Genomic DNA, 22,650 nt, shown 5'->3' on the forward strand with positions numbered 1-22,650 from the left:
TCCTAAGGAAAGAACTGATTGAGGTCTGTAAGACTCTCAGAGGGCATAGTAAAATGTACGAATGCAAAATTTTCACTGTTAGAAATATTTCTGAACTAGTGTCCATAAATTCAAATTGTTGGTAGGAGTTTAGGTAGATCATAGGAAGTTTTCTTTTAGCCAGCAAGTTATTAATTATTGGAATGATTTACCTCAATGGGTATTTTAGGTTGACAGCATGGGGTAATTAAAATAAATAATATATTTTTATTAATTAAATTTATTGTTAATTTTTTATATATTTTTTATTTTTATTAGTTATATTTTTTTTTTATTTATGTTTTTCAATAGTTCAGCAAAAACCTGTGGATTCTTGTTATGGTTCCATATTTTGTATTAGCTTTGGTCATTTAGCATAATATTAATATAGAATATGGAACCATAGCTTTCAAGACACTGGTCAGTCTCAAAGTGGCTCAGAAGTAAGCATGCATCCCAATGCTTATATTTGCTGTTTTGTACGCATGTGACATAACTGCAAATGCTTCAGGTCATTTCTAGAAGTTTAAATAGTAACCATTCTTTTTTCTTTTATTGATGGTCATAATTGAATATAAAGTTTAGAAAAGGCATTTTCTAATTCTACTTAAATGTAGTTTAGTTATTTTTTTAGGAAGATACCATGCATTAACTCTTTCAGAGAAAAAAAAAACTGTGCATGGCTAAAAAACTGTTTCCTTATCTGGTTTGTGGAGGCTAAGAATATCCTCAATTTGCTTTATCATCATAAGAGATTGAGCATCACAAGTATACAGTATTACATATCTACTGTTAGGGGATCTGTACCCTTCAAAAAGCTTATTTTCCAACTGCAATCTACCTCTTCAATCGCTGAGTCCTTACTATTAGTTGGGGAGAACATGATAATGCAATTTATTTTCTTATTAATGATAATAAATTGCATTATCCTTATTATTATTTTTTTTTTTTTTTGATTTGGTAGTTGGCGTATTGGCTTCTGTGGCCATATTGCACCTCCCAAGGTTTTTGCAGTACTTTGATCCAAGCCCGAGGCGGGAATCGAACCCGCGACCTTTGGGTTGCCGGGCAGGTACTTGACCCACTCGGCTAGCCCGGTCGGCATTATCCTTATTAAGGAGCCGAGTGGTTGGGATTGCAGTAGCACACGCTCTTTGAGTAGACCGGGGTTCAAGTTCCTGACTGCTAAATATGGTCGATCTGCCAACCCGCACTGGACCAGCGTGGCAGATTATGGTCCATTTCCCTCAGCATGAATTGTTGAGGAGGCTTCCATCCTGCAGTGGGTTGATAATGGCTGCACTTAATTTTACTTTTTTATTAAGGATAGTTGTTAGATTATAATGTTATCATTATTAAGGGTAGTAGAGTGTAAGGGTGTCTGGTCTTGCATAGTTCTGTTTCCAGATGTGAGGGACTGAAGTTATGCACCATTCTCGAGGTCAGGTGGTTGGAATTACAATTTAGTAGTGAAGCCATCATTAGATAGGCCTTCTGTTGTATCCCCAACTTCTTCACGAGGACATCAAGAAATGGATTTTTTTTTTTTTTTTTTTTTAAGTTCTAGTTAATGTGGGGAGTGAAAAGATTCCTTACTCTGATCCAGACAATAAAAATATTGACAATATATCAGCCCAGAATTTAGAGTGTGCTGGTTCACCAGTATTTCTGACCACAGGTCATATATAGAGATCGCCGCAAAAAGAGTTGAAAAGCCCATTTTTAAACATCTCTTGTCGAGGGTAAAATTTGAAAAATGCTAACTGGCATTTTTCAAAAAATTCACAGTTTCTAACTTTTTATACAGAATGTATAGATAGCTATACATTGCCTAGGAAAACACCAGAAATTCTCAGAAATAATTATTGTACCTTTATTTGTGAAATATTTAGTTTTGGTAGAGACAAAGTTTCTCCCTCAAAGCATATGTTAAATCATGGGTTCTCTAACTTATAAGTCTCTTGTTCCCTTATTGAAACTTATTGAGCTGCCATCGACCTCCAGTCAAGTAGTCAGTAATTAAGAATCACATTATATATATACAATGAGTAATATGGAAAGAAACATTAATAAATTGTAACCAACAAATAGTAACTAATACTTCCTTCTACTAACCTTACTTTATCCATTGCATTTTCTATAAATCTGTCTTCATATATATGATTGTCTTCAATATTAATCACTATATACAACATATTATATACACAGGTTACCCCCGCTTAATTCCACCCGACGTGGCCACCTGTACGTGGTGAGGGGACCTCCCAGTGATGTTGCTGGTCTTCCAGATTAACATCACTGGGATCTAATGCCCATACCTTGTTTCCAGGGTTACATCATTGGAATGCACCATGTGCAGCTGTGCGCCTCGACCCAGGGAAACTCGGAAAGGGGGATCCTGGTGGTTGAGGGAGCCCAGCCTTGATACACCACTTTGGCGCCTGCTTTGACAAGATGGGTGGTCCTGGACTGGCCCGACTGGGATCAATCGGTGGGTGGTTCTTACTGCTGGGGTCAAATGCGTTCCAATAAGTCTTCCTCCTTTTGGTCCTGGGATGGGATCAAGGCTTATTGGAAACGTGGGTATGGTTCTCCTAAACGAACTTGGTGTTCCGTGCTAGTTCACGAGTGGGCGTCCCCTCGTAGGGCTCCGTGGTGGGTGAGGTACTTAGGGCATCGGAAATTTTTATCTTACTCATGAGTAATTTAAATCCTATTTCTTCTGGGGCCCCTACCTAATCAAGATGAAAACACCTCTGTAAAAAGAGCCAGAACTGAGGATACATCACCATCGGTGACACTGCTCTTCCTCTGGAGAGCAGCCAATTGGGAAGATGTCACCCTTCTTTATCCAGAAAGGATTAGAAGGGTTGTCTGGATCACCTAAATCTGTAAAACGACTGCATTCTGGCGACCTTTTGGTCGAAGCTACAACTATGAAACAGGCGGAAAAAATCCTGAAAGCCACATCAATAGGGAGAATACCTATCACTGTAACTCCCCACAAAACTTTGAACTCTTCACGAGGTGTCATTTCAGAGTGGGACCTTCTTCATGTCTCTGAAGAAGAGATCTGCTCTGAATTGAAAGAATAAGGAGTGATGGCTGTCAAAAGAATATCAATGTGAAAGGATGGGAATCTCATCCCTACCCGAGTTCTCATCCTAACATTTAGCACTCCACAGCCTCCAAGTTCTATCAAGGCAGGGTACTTAAACTGCCCAGTGAGGATTTATATTCCAAACCGACTGAGGTGTTTTAGATGCCAAAAATACGGCCACTCACAAACAGTTTGTCGTGGTAACCCTGCCTGTGCTCGATGTGGTGCGAAAGACCACGAGAGCAAGGAATGTTCAGCTTCCAAACCGATCTGTATAAATTGCCAAGGAGAGCACCCTGCCTTCTCCAGAGCATGCCAGCAGTGGAAGGATAAAAAATAGATCCAAAAACTAAAAACAGAGCTGACTATCTCCTACCCAGAGGCTAGAAAATGCATACAACCAATAAATAGCGGGAAGCCTTCATTATGCCCAGAAGGTTTCTGCGAAGTGCACTATCGGTACACAAACTGAGATGACTGTTTCATTCACAAGAGAGTCATTCAATCTGATTGCATGCTATTTATTCAGTTCACAAAAGCCCACCAAAAAAACACAGTCAGCTGCCACTCCTATATCTGTACCTTTTAGTGCTCCACCACTACCAAAACCAAGTGGTAAAGAGCCACCAGTAATAACAGAAACAATGGATGTAGAGAACAAGGAGGTACCAGACGAATCAGTCTTGGAACTCTTTGCAGAGGAAGAAATGGACATGGGACGGCATCCATACTTCCCCAAAAAAGATAAATCCAAGACTGATAAAAGTAAGCCCTCAGTACCCTGGAAGCCACCTGATGTACCCACCAAGCCAAAATAATGGCTAAATTCCTACAATGGAATTGTCGTGGACTCCAGCAAAATACTGATGACATCAAGGCCCTCCTGCAAAAACACGAGCCAGTTTGCTTTTGCTTGCAGGAGACTTATCTAAAAGCAAATGATGATCATATGAGGTCATTGTCATTGAGCATATGCTCAATGACAATGACCTTTCCCTTCTAAATGTGGGAACAAACACCTTCTTCCACATGCCTACCCGTACATTTTCTGCCATTGATCTCTCTCTCTATCTGCTCCCCCTTCTCTACTCCCTTCACTCACTTGGGAAGTGGAGAACCCATACGGAAGTGATAACTTCCCTGTGATAACCTCCTTACACAGTGGGAGACTGTGTCTTCATTTCAGGTTACCACGGTGGAAGACTGATCAGGCTGACTGGACTGCTTTCCAACATCAGGCAAATTTTGACTTCAGTGCCATCAGTCAGGAGCCCATCAATGATGCAGTCACGTGCATCACAGAAAATATCGTCCAAACAGCTGCGAATGCCGTTCCAAAAACATCTTCCCGGTTTCCACCATTTCCTAAACCATGGTGGAATTCAGAATGCAGAGCAGCAAAAAAGGCTCAAAACAAAGTCTGGCAGATATTCCGACAATATTCTACCACGACCAACCTTATAGCCTTTAAATGCGCATGAGCCAAAGCACACTACATCTGCCGTCAGAGTCAAAAGGAATCGTGGATCTATTTTACTTCATCAATTACTCAGTCCACTAGGGCGCCTCCGTAGCCAGGTGGGAAGGAGCAGCAGTGCCTAGTACACGCTTCTTGATTAGACCGGGGTTCGAACCCGTCACCACCACATATGGAGGATGCGGAAAGGTCAGGGAATGACCACCGCATATCCCGGAGCAATATGGCCTTAGTTGCTAATGCTCCTAAAAACCAAATAACAAACAACAAACAGTCCACTAGTACTAAGTTGGTCTGGGATAAAATCCAGAAAATGAAGGGAAAGTATACATCCCACACTTCTTCAACCTAGATATTATAATCTAGGTTGATATTATAATTGGCTATTGCAGTTGGATCTGCTATTGCAGATCCAACTGCAATAGCCAATTCTCTTGGGGAAACATTATCTACGACATCTCTGCGACATTTTCGTATTCCCCAGAGTTCCTGGTCCTGAAACATAAAATCGAAAAACAGGCACTTCATTTTAAGTCTAAGACCCTTTATCCCTACAATGGGCCATTCACTATACTGGAACTGAAAAGAGCTCTCATTCTTTTGAAGGCAAGTGCTGTTGGACCAGATGGCATCCATTATGAAATGATTAAGCATCTTTCACCAAAATCTATGGATCACCTGCTCCTTCTATATAACAATCTTATTGAAGGGCAGTTTCCGGATTCCTAGCGCAAGGCAATCGTTCTTGCCTTTGCTAAGCCAGGAAAGGATCCCAAAGTCACTACTATGGGATCCTTTCCTGGCTTAGCAAAGGATCCCAAAATCACTACTAATTATTGTCCTATTGCTCTGACTAGCTGTTCGTGCAAAATACTAGAGAGAATGGTTAATTTTCATTTAATATGGTATATAGAATCAAATGACCTTCTCTCTAACATCCAGTGCAGCTTCCGAAGGAACCGGTCCACTCTGGACCATCTTATTAGATTGGAAACATCCATTCAGGATGCTTTCCTAAAACGTGAACATTTGGTGTCTGTATTCTTTGATATGGAGAAAGCGTATGACACAACTTGGAGATTTGTCATCTTAAAAGATTTGCATAGCCTTGGTCTTAGAGGGCATCTCCCCATTTTTATTAAAAACTTTTTAGCCAATCGATCTTTCCAAGTTCGAGTGGGATCCTTACTCTCTCGTCCCTTCTGCCAAGAGGAGGGAGTACCACAAGGATCAATATGGAATTGTCTTGATATCCCTTCATCAATGATATTGATGAATTGATGTCACGCTTTTCGCCATCCAAGTAAATTCCATCACAGAACAACTTCCTCCAACTGTAAATGGTGCCCTCTATGTTGATGACTTTAGCATATTTTGTCAGTCATGCAACATGACAGTTATAGAAATACAACTGAAAAAAGCCATTGATCGCCTAGATTCCTGGGCCCTGTCTAATGGATTCAGGTTCTCGCCGCAGAAGACCGTTTGTGTACACTTTTGTCGCAAGCGTAATCTTCAACCTGAACCTGAATTAATGCTTGGACAAAATGCTATTCTAGTAGCGGCAAACACAAAATTCTTGGGACTCGTATTTGATAAAAAGCTGACCTTTCTGGATCACAACCGTCAACTCCATGCAAAGTGCACAAAAGGATTGAATATTCTCCACTCTCTCTCCTCTTCGTCTTGGGGTGCAGATCGATGCACCCTACTAAGCATTTACAGTGCGCTTGTGCGATCTAGACTATATTACGGGCCACTGGTATACAATTCTGCCAGAGACAGTGTACTTCGATGGCTGGATCCTGTCCATCATCCGGATCTCCATATCGCTATTGGATATATCGAACATCTCCTGTCCAGAACTTATATGTTGAAGCAAACGAACCACCGTTATTGCTTCGACGTAAGCAGTTGTCTTTAAAGTATGCTTCAAAACTGAAATCCCTGCCCATCCTATGTGGCCATTCGTTTTTGAGCCACGATGGGAAAATTTGTACAACACCCGTAAGACCGCCAATCGTCCTTTTGGTATTCGTGTTCAAGAGCTACTCAAAGAACTTATCAAGGTAGACAAGGTTGCCCAAACACTAAAGCAATCCCTTCCACAGTGGCTTGCTCATGTTCCAGCATGTGACCTGTCCCTTAAAAATTGGGGAAAGTCGGACACTCCATCACCTGTCTACCTGCAGCTTTATTCACCACACCGAACTGAACATTCTGACTTAGCGCCAGTTTACACAGATGGCTCGAAGTCGGAATCATATGTAGGATCTGCTGCTGTCTTTACAGACACCACTACATCGGAGCAGATTCTTTCTGAATGCAGCATATTTACTGCAGAGCTGCATGCTATAGAGTTAACCTTGGATCACATTAGTAAATACCAATACCAACAGTTCATTTTATATTCCGACTCTCTCAGCGTGTTACAGACATAAGAAGTTTAGCCATAATTATGAGAGCATCCTTGGACTCAGGGGAGGTTCCCACGGACTGGAGATGTGCAAATGTATCTTCAATTCACAAAGGGGGGATCGAAGGGTGACACGAGTAATTACAGACCAGTTAGTTTAACTTCTGTTCCGGGTAAAATAATGGAGTCACCGGTTAAAGATGAATTGCAGGATCATCTAGACAAGACTGCAGCAATAATTCGGACACAGCATGGGTTTGTTAAGGGAAAGTCTTGTCTGACAAATTTCATTGGATATTATGATGTAGTTACAAAGGAACTGGATGCAGAAAAATAATTTTGATATCATATACTTGGATTTCAGGAAAGCTTTTGACACTGTTGCGCTTGGAAGACTATTGTACAAATTGGAGCAGAATGGTATTAAGGGTAAGTTGCTACAATGGATAAAAGGATGGTTAAGTGGGAGAAGACAGAGGGTGGTAATCAATGGGTGCTGCTCTTCGTGGACTAATATTATTAATGGAGTCCCACAGGGTTCGGTGTTGGGTCCACTGTTGTTTTGTATATTTATCAATGATATTGATGAAGGTATATCAGGCTTAATGTCGAAGTTTGCAGATGATACAAAGGTTGACAGGGTTGTTAATGACAGTAATGGCAGTGTGCTACTGCAACAGGATCTAGATAATTTGGGGAGATGGGCTAAGAAGTGGCAACTGAAGTTTAACCTTGACAAATGCAAAGTACTGCATATGGGTAGAAGTAACCCCAGAGAAACATACCAACTGTATGGTACTACACTTAAGGTGGTAGAAAATGAAAAATACCTGGGAGTAATTGTGCAGGCAGATATGAAGTTTTCTGAGCAAGGCAGACAGGCTGCCAGGACAGGTTATGAGGAATTTTGCTAGCAGGGAAAAGGATGTCAGGGTATAAGGCAATGGTCAGGCCACGCCTTGAGTACTGCGTACAGGTCTGGAGGCCTCATTTTAGGAAAGATGTAGATTTACTTGAGCGTGTACAGAGAAGGGCAACAAGATTGGTGAAGGGAATGAAGGGATTCTCTTACCAAGAGAGGCTTAAGTTCTGCAAATTGCAGTGGGTGGAGACTAGGCACCTGCGAGGTGATCTGATTGAGGTGTATAAGGCCTTGAATGGGTTGAGCACGCTGAATTCTGATGGGATCCTTCCACTTGTTCAGATTACGAACTAAGGGGGCATAAATTCAAATTAAGAAAAGACAGATGTAGAATAGATGTGCGGAAATTTGCCATTAGCCAGAGGGTGGTTAATTGCTGGAACAAACTTCCATCTGTCATTGTGGACGTTTGATAGGTTGAATAAATTTAAGGAGGAACTGGACAGGCATTTGGAGGGAATGGTGTGTTTTTTTTTTTTTTTTTTTCCTTTTTGGCTGATGCTGCATAAGCTCATACACATGCTTTCTTGCATCACATGCCACTACTACTACTGAGCAAATTGCAAAAGTCCGGGAAATCTTGGGTGAAGACTGGCGAATTACATTTCGTGAATTAGCTGTTAGAATGTCTATTTCATATGGTAGTGCTTACAATATTGTGAAAAATCGCCTGAAACTATCACGAATCTCTGCCTGCTGGATTGCACAAAATTTGACTCCAGAATGAAAACAGCAAAAAGCACTTGTGCAAAGAAATGCTTGATCATTTGGAAACAGGCTCAACCCCAGGGGCTCACATCTGGTGAGTATGGGCTTGGCACATCCAGGGTCCTGAGCTGGATATCATCATTCTCTTTTTTGGTGATTCCTCTCTCTCTCTCTCTCTCTCTCTCTCTCTCTCTATATATATATATATATATATATATATATATATAACTTGGAAATTTTTTTAGCTGGTGTAGCATAAGCCTCAGGCTTGTTTGCACCATATGGATAATAATAATAAAACATCTTAAACCAAATAGTGACTTGTGATGAAACTTGGATTTTTCACTATGATCCAGAGACAAAACAACAGTCGAGTGAATGGAAGCATTCTGATTCACCTAGACCGAAGAAATTTTGAGCTTTTTGTCCCTTGTGGAGCAACTATGAATAAGGAAGCATACTCTGAGGTTCTCAGAGTCAAACTTTGCCATGCCATTTGTGAGAAATGTCAAGAACTTTCTAGTGTGAAGTGATTTCTCCATCAAGACAATGCCAGGCTCCATACAGCTATTATTGTGCAGCCAGTGATCACTGCCATAGGTGGCAAAGTTCTCCTACATCCCCTCGCATTTACTGGATTTAGCTTTGTATGATTTATCCTTGTTTCAGCTTCTGAAGAAAGCTCTGAAAGGCAAGCTTTTCACATCCCCAGTTTCACTTCCCAGTGATACTGGTGGCCCTCTGGATTAGGAATGGTTTGCCTTGTACTGCGCCCCATGAAACTCGGAAAGGGGAAGATCTGGTAGTTGAGACCTTTAACATTTGTCCCTATCCCCTGCCTGACACCACTGATAAGAATACTCCTTTGTTCACCTCACCAATATCATTGTCTTTCTATGTAGTTGTTCCAGCAGCTCTATATCCTTCCCAAAATGAAGCCTCCAGACTTGTATGCAGTACTCAAGATGTGGCCTGACTATTGCTTTATACAATGGGATAATCACCTCCTTATCCCTGCTAGCAAAATTCCTGTATATCATTGACAAAACTATATGAGCTGTTCTGATAGCCTGTCTGCACTTCTCAGAGAACTTCATATCTGACTGCACAATTACTCCCAGCTCTTCATTTTCAACTATCCTGAACATTGTACCACACAGTTGGTGTGTTTCTCCACACTGTTGGTGGCAATAATCCCACACAGTTGGTGTGGGATTATTGCCACCCATATATCTTACGTTTGTCAATGTTAAACTTCAGTTGCCATTTCTTTTGGTTGCCCATCAACCTAATTTTTCTAGATCTTTTTGCAGTAGCATACTTTCAATATTGTTGTTAACCACCTTGCCAAACTTAGACATTAAGCCTAATATATCTTCATTAATAAATATTGAAAACAACAATGGGCCAAGCAGTGAATCCTGCAAGACTCCACTAATAGCATTAGTTCATGAAGAGCTGTGCCCATTAATGACTACTCTCTGTTTCCTCCCATTTAACCCTCCCTTTGTCTATAGCCATAACTTGTTCTTAATTGCTCTAGGTTGTACAGCAGTCTTTTATGTGCAGCAATATCAAAAGCCTTCCTGAAATTTAAGTATATGATATCAAAATTCTTTTTTGCATCCAGTTCCTTGGTCACTGCATCATAGTAACCTGTCAAATTGGTTAGACAAGACTACTCCTTAATTTAGGGGTAGACAAGACTACCCCTTAACCCTTGATTTCCCAAACTAAAATTACCTACGTCTATTCCAACACGTTTCTGGCACTATTTTCAAAAATGTTTTTAAAAAAATTTTTATTTAAAAAAAAAATATTTAATTTCATTAAAAATAACGTTAAAACAAGTTGTTGCAAACAAAATTATCGTTATTGTTGATTATTTGCTACATTAAAATGCAGGCATTATAATTATAAAAAAAAAAAAAAAAAAACGACAATATAATTACTTCATGAAACACAACTTATAGTAACGTTGTTTAGTTGAAACCTTTTACAGAAATAAACTAGTTTAGTCATCTGAGGACAGTCATAACAGTTATTGCGCTAAACTAATAACAGTTATTAGTTTCAGTGTGGTTTTTACAGTCATATTTTTCGCAATTTGAACATTGAATCATGGTTGTCTTTCTCACATTTGGAACTAATTCAAAAATTAAGATTTTTAACCATTTAAATAAAAATTAAGATTTTCACAGGAGCCTATATTTTTTTCATGCATTTTTTTTTTATTTTTAATTCTCTATGCACTGACTTTTGATTCATAGTCTGTTATTGTGTTTATTGTGTAATTACTTCTGATTAAGAGTTATTTATTTGAACAGATTTAAAACAAGAACTTCTTATACAGGAAGCATTTTGTAGTTCAGCCTCCTCCATTTATTCACCTTCAAAAGATCAAAACATAGAAAAAGTAGACTCTAATAAATTGGTGACTGATAGTGAAACACAAACAAGATCTCATGTGAGAAGTGAGTGTTTTTATTGAGTTCCTTCTGAATAATATTTTCTTTCTCCCTTCTTAATTTGTAGCATTTTGTTTCAATGCATTGTTTATTAACATATGCTTTAAAAATATTGTATAGCATTTGTTTTGTTTGTTCTGGAAAATTATATTTAAAACTAGAATTTCCGAATCTCAAATCTATGCATTTAATTGGAGCACCAGACTGTTTACCCAATTTTCTATTCAAGAACCAAAAAGTAATGATATTTTGGACAACCTTATATAATATATACAGCATATTTTGATGTGATAGAATTTGAAAGTTGAACTAAGTATTACAGTTGCTAAGTTTATATTTTGTCTAATTAGCTGCTTTTTTTCATTGAGAAAGTTGTTCTCTGTCTTCAGTGTACATCTTTAAACTGATTTAATTAGAAGCAAAAAAAAACAGTTGTATGTAATGTTTACTTTTCAGTGCATGTATTTAGCTGTAGAACATAGTTGACTGTAAAAGAGCAGTTTTGGTCACCTCTGCTCATGCTACAACTGCTGTTATTTTATTTAATTAATTATTTATATAATTTTTCTTTTTCAAATAAAATATTTTTATTTGTTTGAGAAATACACTAACATTTTTTGGCAAATCTGAGGATAGGGAAACAACTTTCTCATTGATAAAAGGAGACTTAGGGAAATAAAATTATCCTGAAAGAGGCCTCTGAGGTCAGGAAAATTCATGTCTAAGAAATAAACTCATACGCCGACCATTAAATAAAATTTTACTGTAACTAAAGTTTTTTACAAATGATATCATTTGTAAAAACTTTAGTTACAGTAAAATTTTATTTAATGGTCGGCGTATGTTTATTAATTTAGACGTAACTTACTTACACGTTGTCTCCCCCCCCCCACCTACAAGTAGTCCCTCCAGAGTTTATATAGGTTCTCCTTGTTTGAAGCATCCAACACTTTCTGTGACTGAGCTTGAATCTCCACGATATAATTGAATCATATATTTCTTCAGGGTTCTTTGTTTCATATATTGATTGCATTATGGTTGGCTTTTACTATTATTATTGTTGCTCTTATATTATTTCTCCCCGATTGGGGGATTCCACCCTGTGACAAGTGCTTCTACCAAGTACACAGGGTTGTCATGTCTGGTGTTACTATTGGTTGAGGAACTACCTGATTATCTTACAGATGTTCAGGATTGTGACTTTCTGCAGTTCCTTGTAGGTGTTCTCTGTGAGAACTATTACTGCTAGGATGTTATGAAAGGTCTTTAGCACCTTGTTTGTTATTTCCTGATCTTTTCGTCATGAGTTTTCTGGAGATTGCCAGTGTTGGGCACTGCTTTATCAATCAGATTTGTAGTCTTTTCCTTCCCTCGACAAGGGTTGTGTTCTGTCTGTCATGTGGAATTACCTTGCCTGTTATTATTGACATTAGCATTAGCTGAGGCATATGATGCAAGAAAGCAAGCTTATATAGCAGGAGTGACCAACTTAATTTGTGATGCAATCTACTTTTTTCTCCAAAATTAGCTGTGATCTACCATCTCAAGAATTTCATTGCACATGGTAAAAAAGCTAATCAACACATATTGAAAAATGTTGTTTATAAATTTTAAAATTAAATACAATTCAGAATTATTATTTTAAATTCATACATATTTAAATTTTTAATTTATATGAAGTTTGTGTCTTTATGTTATCTGCCAAGCTTTCAAAATCGGGGATATGCTGTGATAATACCAACCGTAAAGAATCTTTTGTTCGTAAGAGTAGAGCAATTTTTCGTCTTTGTTTGTTTCACATATGAAAAGGAAGATTCACACAGATATATAGAACCAAACAGGAATTTAAAAGTTCACTGCATATTTTTACATTTGGGCAGAAAACATATTTCCAAAAGTCTTTTTCTGATGATCTGGCTTTTAGGAAAACATCATTTTGCAATGTAATAATTTCATTTTCAAGTAATATTTTCTCCATGTGAAATATCTCAGAGATTTTTTTCCCTTCAATTTGTTTCGTATCTAAGTCAACATTAAATGGATAAGAAATATATTGAACAATGTCTTCAATTGTTTTAAAATCACTGAATCTGGTTTCAAAACCCACAACTTTCTCAATTTCAGAAACATATGTCTCACTATTAAATTCAAAACAGGATTTTTGCAAATGATCTTGCATATTTGCAAAATGATAAAATTTTTCACAAAAATTACACACATACACCAACCATTGCTGAAATAATTACTTTTAATTTACTTTAATTACTTTTACTTTACTTTAATTTACTTTTAAAGATATCATAGCCTCGCCTTCCTCTATGTTTTGATCCCTTACGAATCTCACAAATTCCCTACTGTCCCTAATGGTGAAAGTGGAACGTCCAACTATGGGTGAGATCAACTTGGCTAAAAACCTGGAAAGAGCATGCTTAGGGCTACCTATAAAAGACACAATAGGTCTGAGCGGCACCCTCGCCTTATGGGTCTTTGGAAGGTCATAAAATCTGGCTAATTGGCATCCCGTTGCATGCTGTTATTTAATTATGTTTTGTACCATAAAATCTTATTGTTGAGAAAGGAGGAAGATGCCTCTGAAAGCTTCGGGATTTTAGCGGTTTTAGTCTCATTGTTTTATCGGTATTTTAGTGGTTTTAGTTTCATTATTTTATCGCTTTTATTTTCTCTTAAATTCTTATATATTTTATATATATTTTTATATTTACTGTAAATAGATTTTATTTTAATTCTACATTAATTTAAAGAAAAGTTTTGTTATTTTCTCAGTTCTATGTATCTTTTACAGTATTAAAGTAAATTAAAAGTAATTATTTCAGCAAGGTTGCTGTACGTGTGTAATTTTTGTGAATATGACTTTTCCCAACCCCAGAGGCCTATTTGAAGAATGATCAAATTTTTTTCCTTTGAGATCCTTAGCCATTGCGAAAAATTGATCTTTATATGCAGCAATACCACTAAACATGTCACCCACATTTTTATTTTTTCCTTTTAATTCCAAATTCAGATCATTTAATTTACTGGTAAAATCTGTCAGAAAAGCCAGATCGCACTACCACTCTGTATCTTCTAGCTGCTGATAATCGTCTCCCCTTCGATCAACAAATATTTTAATTTCATTCAGCAAATTTCGAAATCTCTGTAGAAACTTACTCTGACTCAGCCACCTTACATCTGTGTGTAATATCAGATCTGGTTCATTTTCCTCGAGTTGCATTTTGAAAGGGATTGTCCTCTGATGGAATTCACGATTTTGAAAACTATGTCCATAACACTTTTATTATATAATCTTTTGCTGGCTAATACTTGTTGGTGGCTGATATAGCGGTAACTCAAAAAATCTGGGAATTCGTCATCCTTTTGGCACAATACGATGAACCATTGAGGTGCCCCATCATTGTTTTAGTCATCAGCCATCTTTCATCATCAATAACATCTGTCATTATTGATATGAGCTTAAATAGTGGTAATTTAATTTTTTCAATAAAATTTTTGAATGCGTTAAATATATGAAAACCTCTAATCGTTTCTTTTAATGAAACCATACCCAGCAGTTATTTCTTCTCTATTGGCAGAACCATACGAATAAAAAGCGAGCAATTGAGCTGTATCACTTACATCTTTAGATTCATCCAATTGTAAAGAAAAGGCACACAATTAGCAATATGAGCACGCAATTGTTTGCTCACTTTTTCGATGTGTCGCATCACAGTATTTCAAGATAATAGCAAAGATCTTGAAGAGCACTTTTAATTTCACTTTTGTTCTTCAAATTTTCAAAAAGAGAATCTGTTATTTTTAAAAATGCATCTTTGATGACTTGACCCTCGGAAAATCGTTTGCATTTTAGTGCAAGAAGATGACTCACTTTAATTAATGCTGCAGTTACTGCTATAGGTTGTAAATTAGGTGTCCTAGGGAAGTTTTGTTGTGCGAATAATCTGGATTTAAGTTCTTTTAATTTATTTTTTCTAATATCACTATTAGGCGGAAAATTTGATTGGTATTTTGATTGTTGAAGTTACCATGGAGTGCGTTGAAGTGCCTTTGTAAATTTCCTTTTCTGGGTTGGGTTGCAAATCAAACATTTTTCTTTTATCATTACAAAAAAGTATTCTAGTTCCTACTCTTGATGAAAGTGATATGTTTTACTCTTTTTTGTAGTATTCATTTTAAATCAAAGGGTATTAAATTAACGTGTAAGTACTGTCCAGTTATTAATATTAAGTAAACTAAATAAGAATTCGACACATACGCTATGTTCACCTGCGTTCACTAGACAAGCCTTGTGGCTACGCGGTGACACATAATTCAACGGATTTGTAATAACCATATGCAGTGGGGTGCATAATAATAATAACATTTCGATTTAAAATTCGTTGTCATTGACCAAAATGAAAGTCCTGATCGACTTTAGATTAACAAGTAGATCACGATCAACTTGTTGGCTACCCCTGTTATATAGCATCGGCCAAAAAAAAAAAAAAAAAACCTTCCCATTTCACCCATCTGGTCACTGCAAATCTTTGTCTAGTTCAGCCTTAAATTTATTTAAGCTATCAACTACCACAACAACAGATGGCAGTCTATTCCAGCAATCAACGGTCTGCTGGCTAAAGGAAAACTTCCACATATCTATTCTACAATTGTCTCTCCTCAATTTGAATCTAGGTCCCCCTCAGGTTCTTAAGTCCTTGAGGTTGTCACAGACATTCTCTCAGATAAGCCAGACAAGCTGTACTTGCTACCTGGGAGTCTAAAACGCTGATGGAACTGATATTCGGGTGACACTCAAGTCAAGTGGACCCAATTTCGGCGAAGTCCGGACGGTCTGTGACAGCCAAAGCCTCTGCTTGCACCTTCATGATGGTGGGACTGTTAGTAATCCTGGGTATAACCTCCATGCACAAGCACATGGTGGGTGACCACCCAGGTGTGAACCAACATAAGCAGGGGTCGAGGTGTGGCGCTCACACCACATGGAGGAATGCCGTCCCTCTATGTTACCAGGCAGTACTAGGTGGTAGATGACTCTCATCAACCGGTGAAATACCACCACTTTGCTTATTGGAGGCTTGAAGTGGTGGAACCCATGTTTAGTCTCTAGAGCTAAGTTCCGGTCAACCCTTCCCTATCTCTTCCATCATGCAGTATGATTGATGACTTTTGAGGTTATGATGAACGTCGTGGCGAGATCCAATATTCCTTACATTTCGAGAGTACAGCTCTAAAACGGTTTTCGCAGGCCGGCCGCTAGTTAGTACACCGGACCGAACCTATTGGTAACTCTCTAGGAGGCTTCCGGATCAGCTAGTGTATAATCTTGCTACCCTACTCTGCCAGATAGTGACTGGAGGGAGTCCGAGTAGTGTGTATGCGGGGAGCATTGTCGAGGCCACGTTATGTCAAGGATCTGGGTATATTCTTACCACATGTACGCCATATCCAAAAATTTCATTACTTCATACAGCATGTCCCACCCACTTTTTCTTACTATCGAATACACCATGAATTGTCAAACTAATAGAACAAGCTTATCTGTGAAAAGATCTAAACCTCCCAAGGACTTCCTAATTCATTTCACAAATATACGTGGTCTCGATTCTAATCTCAATGATCTCCATTTCCACTTGCAGTCTGCCAAACCACATGTACTTTTTCTGACAGAATCTCACTTATCGGTTGATTCAACTACTGCTCATCTCAGATGCCCAAATTATTCGCTGTATGATTCCTTTTGCCTCAAAGGTGGTACTTGTGCATATGTCCGTTCTGATATTCCCTGTCAGAGACTTGGCAATTTGGAATCTCCGCTCTTTGATCTTCTCTGGCTTAAAATCTCTCTACCTCATTGTGTCAAATTCATCTGTTGTCTCTACCGTTCTCCCATCTCCACTAATCACTTGGAGCTCTTTGACTTCCTCTCGTTGCAACTTGACTTTCTCCAGTCCAACTTTCCTAACAGTGAGGTAATTTTCCTTGGTGCTTTTAATGTTCACAACTCCAGCTGGCTTCCATTTTCTAGTCACACCGACCCAGCAGGTCGAGATGCTGAGGCTTTTGCAATTACTAATGACCTAGCACAGATTGTTCATTTACCTACAAGAATACCGGACAATCCGAATCATACAGCCAATACGCTTGATCTTTTTCTCACACACAACCCTTCTAAGTACACGGTCGAAGTGAGAGGTCCTTTAGGCACTTCAGATCACAACTTGGTGATTGTCTCTTCTCCAATGGAACCTTTATCTCATGGCTTTTCCCAACCTCGTGTTGTTTGGCATTACAAGAATGCAAAATGGGATGACCTGCGAGACTTCTTTTCTTCTTTTCCTTGGTCGGATTACTGTTTCAAAACTTCTGATGTCAATGTTTGCTCAGATCGTGTCAGTGAAATTATTCTTGCAGGAATGGAATCCTTTATCCCACACTCCACTTTAAAATCTCGTCCTTTATCTAAACCTTGGTTTTCCAATAAATGTGATAAGGCTGTTCAAGAGAAGAATGTTGCATATCGTAATTGGCTTGTTTCTAATTCTTCAGTTTCATTTTCTACCTACACCAAAGCTCGCAACAATTGTAAAGCAGTTATTAATCAGTCCAAACTAGAGTTTGAACAGGCTAAGAGTAGAAAACTTGCTTCTTGCCCTAATGGTAGCCGAGCATTCTGGACTCTTGCCAAAGCTATTGGCCGCAACTTTTGCCTATCTCTGCTTCCACCTCTGTCCAAACCAGATGGTTCTGTTGTCACTTCAGCCAAGGATAAAGCTGACCTGCTAGCATCCCATTTTTCTTCCAGCTCATGTATTAATGAACTTGGTAAAACACCTCCCACCATTCCCAACACCTCCTGTGGTCTTCCGTCAAAAGGATATCAGAAGAATTTTGATGAATCTTGATGCTAAGAAAGCTCCAGGTCCTGATGGTATTTCTCCACTTGTTATCAAAATCTGTGCTCCTGAACTTACTCCTATTCTTTGCCGCCTTTTTTCACTTTCTTATTCCAAAGGTGTTTTTCCTTCTGCTTGGAAATTTGCTCATATCCAGCCAGTTCCTAAAAAGGGTGACAAATCCCTCCCATCCAATTATCGTCCCATTGCAATTACTTCTACTCTTTCTAAAGTAATGGAGAAATCAATTAACCGCCAACTCTTAAACTACCTAGAAACCTTCCGTCTGATCAACGATCACCAGTATGGATTCCGTCAGTGTCGATCCACTGGTGATATCCTGGCTTATGTTACCCATTTATGGACTACTTCAATGGAAAGGTTCGGTGAAACACAAGTAGTTGCTCTTGACATCTCAAAGGCTTTTGATCGTGTTTGGCATAAAAGTCTTCTAAACAAGCTTCCATCTTATGGTTTGCCAACTGTTTTTAGTAATTGGTTATCCAGTTTTCTCTCTGATCGCTCACTGAGGGTGATGGTAGATGGCTCTCTGTCTTCTAACTTCTCCGCTAATGCTGGTGCCCCCCAAGGTTCAGTTCTTTCCCCCACTCTTTTCCTCTTGTATATCAATGACCTTCTTCCATTGACTGGAAATCCTATCCATAGTTTTGCCGATGATAGCACATTGCATTCAACTTTCCGTTTTGAGAAATCTTGTCCTGCTCAATCAGCTTCAATTTCTCGAAAATCTGCTACCAATTCCTTAAATGCCAATCTTCGGGTAATTCTCCAGTGGGGCAAAGACAACTTAGTTGATTTCAACCCTTCTAAAACTCAGTCTTGTCTTATATCTCACAAAAAAGGATTCTTCTGCTCCTATGCTTATCTTTAGTGACACTCCAATTTCTAGGCAAAAGGATATATCTCTTTTGGGGATTACCCTGACTTCTAATCTCTCTTGGCACAAGCACATTACAAATATTGCTTCCTCTGCATCTAAAAAACTTGGTTTTCTCTTTCGCTCTCGGCGTTACTTTTCTTCCAAACAGCTGCTCACTCTGTATAAATCGCAAATCCGCCCTGCCATGGAATATTGTTCCCACATTTGGGGTGGTGCCCCCAAAACCTCTCTCAGGCTTCTTGATTCCATTCAGAAGAGGGCAGTTAAGTTAATTAATGACTCATCTCTAACAGTCTCTCCACTCGCTTTCTCATAGACGCACTGTTTCTGCTGCATGCCTCTTTTACAGATACTTCCATGGGCACTGTTCTTCTGAATTGGCTTCTATAATTCCCGCTCTCTCTTTCAAAAGAGTCCGAACACGTGCCGCCACCAGCCAACATCCATTTACTGTCCAACTTCAAACCCACAGAACCAACTTTTCATCTTCCTCATTTATTCATTCAACTGCCGTTTTCTGGAGCAACCTTCCTTCATACGTATTTCCTGAAAATTACAATCTACAGAAGTTCAAGTCCAATGTCAACAAATATCTTCTTTCGTCTTCTCAACCTCAAACCCAAGCACGGTACTAAGTACTATAGGTTCTAATACCTCTCATGTTTGGGGTTCACATAAAAAAAAAAAAAAAAAAAGTATCCGAACAAGCTTCAAATCTACCTGTGATCAATCTCACAACAGCGCTGACAAACTCTGACAAGGGAGAAATCAAGCAAAAGTTCCTTCCAAATCTGGAACAAGTGTACCCAAAATTTCAGACATGGTTTTTCCCTGAACTGCATGTCACCTACCTCCTTACAGGACACAGAGCAATCCATCACAAGCTTCATCTCCTTGGAATCACAAACAACCCTTCATATGCCTGTGGCTCCCACGAGACCTGGGATCACCAGATGCATGAGTGTGAACTGTATGACGACCTACGTGCCCTGCTGGAGGATGGGACAACCTACAAAGCCTTAACTGAATTTGCTCAGATCCTATACACTAGACAACTAACCCTTACACTGCCTACAAACCAGGAACAACAAGGACAAATGTAGTACTCCATGCACCCCGAACCTGAAACCTCCATAATCAAGTGGAAACTTGTAATTCCATCAATACCAGACTACTGGGTTAGGATCATAAAATATCCCAACTCATCACCAATTATAACCAACGGAACATGTGTCACAGGAAGAATATGGGGGAGAACCTTCCAATTCTACCCCAGTGGATAACACTGGACATCATGGCAGAACTGGAACTCACAACAACCACACTCAATTCCTTTTCACCGCAAATTGACTCATGGACGGGACATGGCTCCCAAGTGCAACCTCCAAACAAAAGAGCAAGCATAGCCTCCATGCACAATATACGATTTGGACTTGCATCCTGGTTGACAGCTCCATTCTCCCAAACAACAACGGAATTCGCCCCAGTGGCGAATAATTCCTACTCTTCCAAATATCCATGGATGGGACGTGGGTCCCACAAGCAACTAATCAACAAATGGCTTTGCATTGACTGCACTGTGTGTGTAAAGTGTGTAAAGTAAAGTGTATTGATGTCTAACGGCACCAGGGATTTCTCCCATCTCCGCGTTGCTTTCATTGTAGGTGTACCAGTTCACTGGGAAGGCCAGAGATTTAAAAGTATGTGGATTTTGTATATGTGTAGTGTTGTGTATCGTTGTTCATCTGGCCGTTTAGCCGCTGGACCCCTACTGAGGCCCAACGTTGTCCACACTTGGCCTTGTGGAGGCAGACCAGGTACACAGAATGAAATTTTACTCTGGCAGGCCCTGCCACCTAGTTTCCTGAGATTTCAGTGGCTAGGGCCAAAAAAAAAAAAAACTCGGTAGGGGTGAGTGCTGGAATTAGAAAAGCTAATTGAGGTGTATGCGATTTAATTTGGACGAAGTTAAGTTTTTGCAGTTTGTGTGGGGTTATATGCTGGCGTATTAGGCAGAGTGGGGGGGAGACTGAAGGCTGGGGGGAAAAGACAGAAGTATGGGGACGATAGAGAAGACAACCCCAGGATTTTCAGTGAGGCAGGCCCAAGCCCCACCAGGAGAAGAATCAGGGTTGGCAGAGGTGGGAGGAGACAAGACTGTCTCCTCCTCCTCCTCCTCCCCACCAGGGGAAAGGGAGTAAAGGTACCAGGCAAGGGAGCCCGGTACTGATCGCCATCAGGCATTGACAGTTGTGAGCACGTGCGGGTCCAAGCGATCTGAACTGGATCTTCTTTGGTGTTCTTTTTCAATGTGGGAGTCAAATCCCAGTCGCAGGGTCATACACGAATCAAGTCCTGTGTCAGGTTGTCTCTGGTTCAGACGTAGGTCTTCCTGGTTGTCAGTTCCCTCGTGAACAAGGCTAAATGATGGTCATGTTCGTGGGTTATTTGGTACAGTTTTCTTGTGTATTCCGGTTTTCTCTAGTCCTGGTTTTGGGATTCATCATCAGCTTCTGGGTGCTGTGCATGGTGGTTTGCTATAAGTGCTCGCCTTCTAGCAAAGAGTTTCTGTGCAAAAATGGTAAGGGCTTTGTATTCTTGTTCCGAGTCGAGAAGATGCTGTTCCATGTTCTGCGGGAAGTAGGTGATAGCAGTGGTGAGCCTGCATCGCAGGTCCTCATACTGGTCGCAGTCATACATGAGATGTTGCCATGTCTCCTCGTGGCCACAGAGGCAACGGGGATCCTCAGTGATTCGGAAGCTAGATAGTTTTGCATTAAATGGCCCGTGCCCTGTGAGCAGAAAGGTGACGTGGAGCCCTTGTTGAAACCAACTCGGGGGTTTTGGAAAGACTTAACACTAGGGAGGAACTTCTTGGTGATTTCACCTTTAGTGGATTCTGTCCACCGATCCTGCCATTCCTGTCGGAGGTGGTCGAGAAGTCTGGTTTTTTCAAGTTTCCTGTTGTTGGCGAGATCCAACATGAAGTTCAGGATAGTGCATGGTATTTCTTTTGCCATATTATATGTCAGGGCGCATCTGATGATTTCCATGTCCAGCGGGAGGACTCCGGCCAGAATCTGGAGTGCGTGTGTGCTGATTGTGGAGACAGCTCGTGTGATTGTCAGAATTATTGACCGCTGGATGCTGTCCAAGGTTCTTCTATTTACCACTGTGGTTACCTTTTTGTACCAAACTGGTGAAGCATATGTGATGACCGGGATGAAGGTAGATTTGTAGTAGAGGGACAGGGTCCGCTTGTTTAGCCCCCAGTCCCTCCTGGTCACTCTTGCAACCAATGCAGAATATTTCCGTATCTTTTGTTTAATGTACTTTAGATGGGGTTGAAAAGACAGATTTTTGTCAATGATGATTCCGAGATATTTGATTTCTGTATGGACCTGGACTTATTGATCCTGCATTTCCAGTACCAAATGGACCTGGACCTGGTTCTATGTATGGAGATCATTGTAATGTCTGCCATGGAGTGTCTTCCATCTTTCTGGCTTAGTTTCTAGCTTGGAGGGCGGCACTCCTCGCTTAGGTTGAGTGGGGTATTCCGCTTGTCGATCTTTCTTATGGAGTGCTGCTGTGTGTTTCTGGAAGTAATCCTTCAGGTTAACTATCACTTGTATTGCTCAATGAAGTCTATCAGGCTCCTTCCTCCTTCCCGGGCAATTTTCAGTCTCCACGGCAGATTACGGGTGGTGTTGGCGGCTCTTGGTCATCGTT

General features: G+C 39.8%; 1 protein-coding gene across 1 annotated transcript in view; it reads left to right on the top strand.

Moving 5' to 3' along the window:
• Positions 1-22,650, top strand: part of LOC150075065 (nuclear distribution protein nudE homolog 1-A-like) — a 193,061-nt gene that overhangs the window by 82,044 nt on the left and 88,367 nt on the right. The window contains exon 5 of the mRNA XM_090389075.1: positions 10,969-11,115. Coding sequence (XP_090245201.1) covers positions 10,969-11,115 — 147 coding nt within the window. The remainder of the gene's footprint in view (positions 1-10,968; positions 11,116-22,650) is intronic.

Source organism: Mastigoproctus giganteus, chromosome 14 (genome assembly GCF_048544385.1).
Source record: "Mastigoproctus giganteus isolate SK-2022 chromosome 14, ASM4854438v1, whole genome shotgun sequence".
Classification (NCBI taxonomy): Eukaryota; Metazoa; Arthropoda; class Arachnida; order Uropygi; family Thelyphonidae; genus Mastigoproctus; species Mastigoproctus giganteus.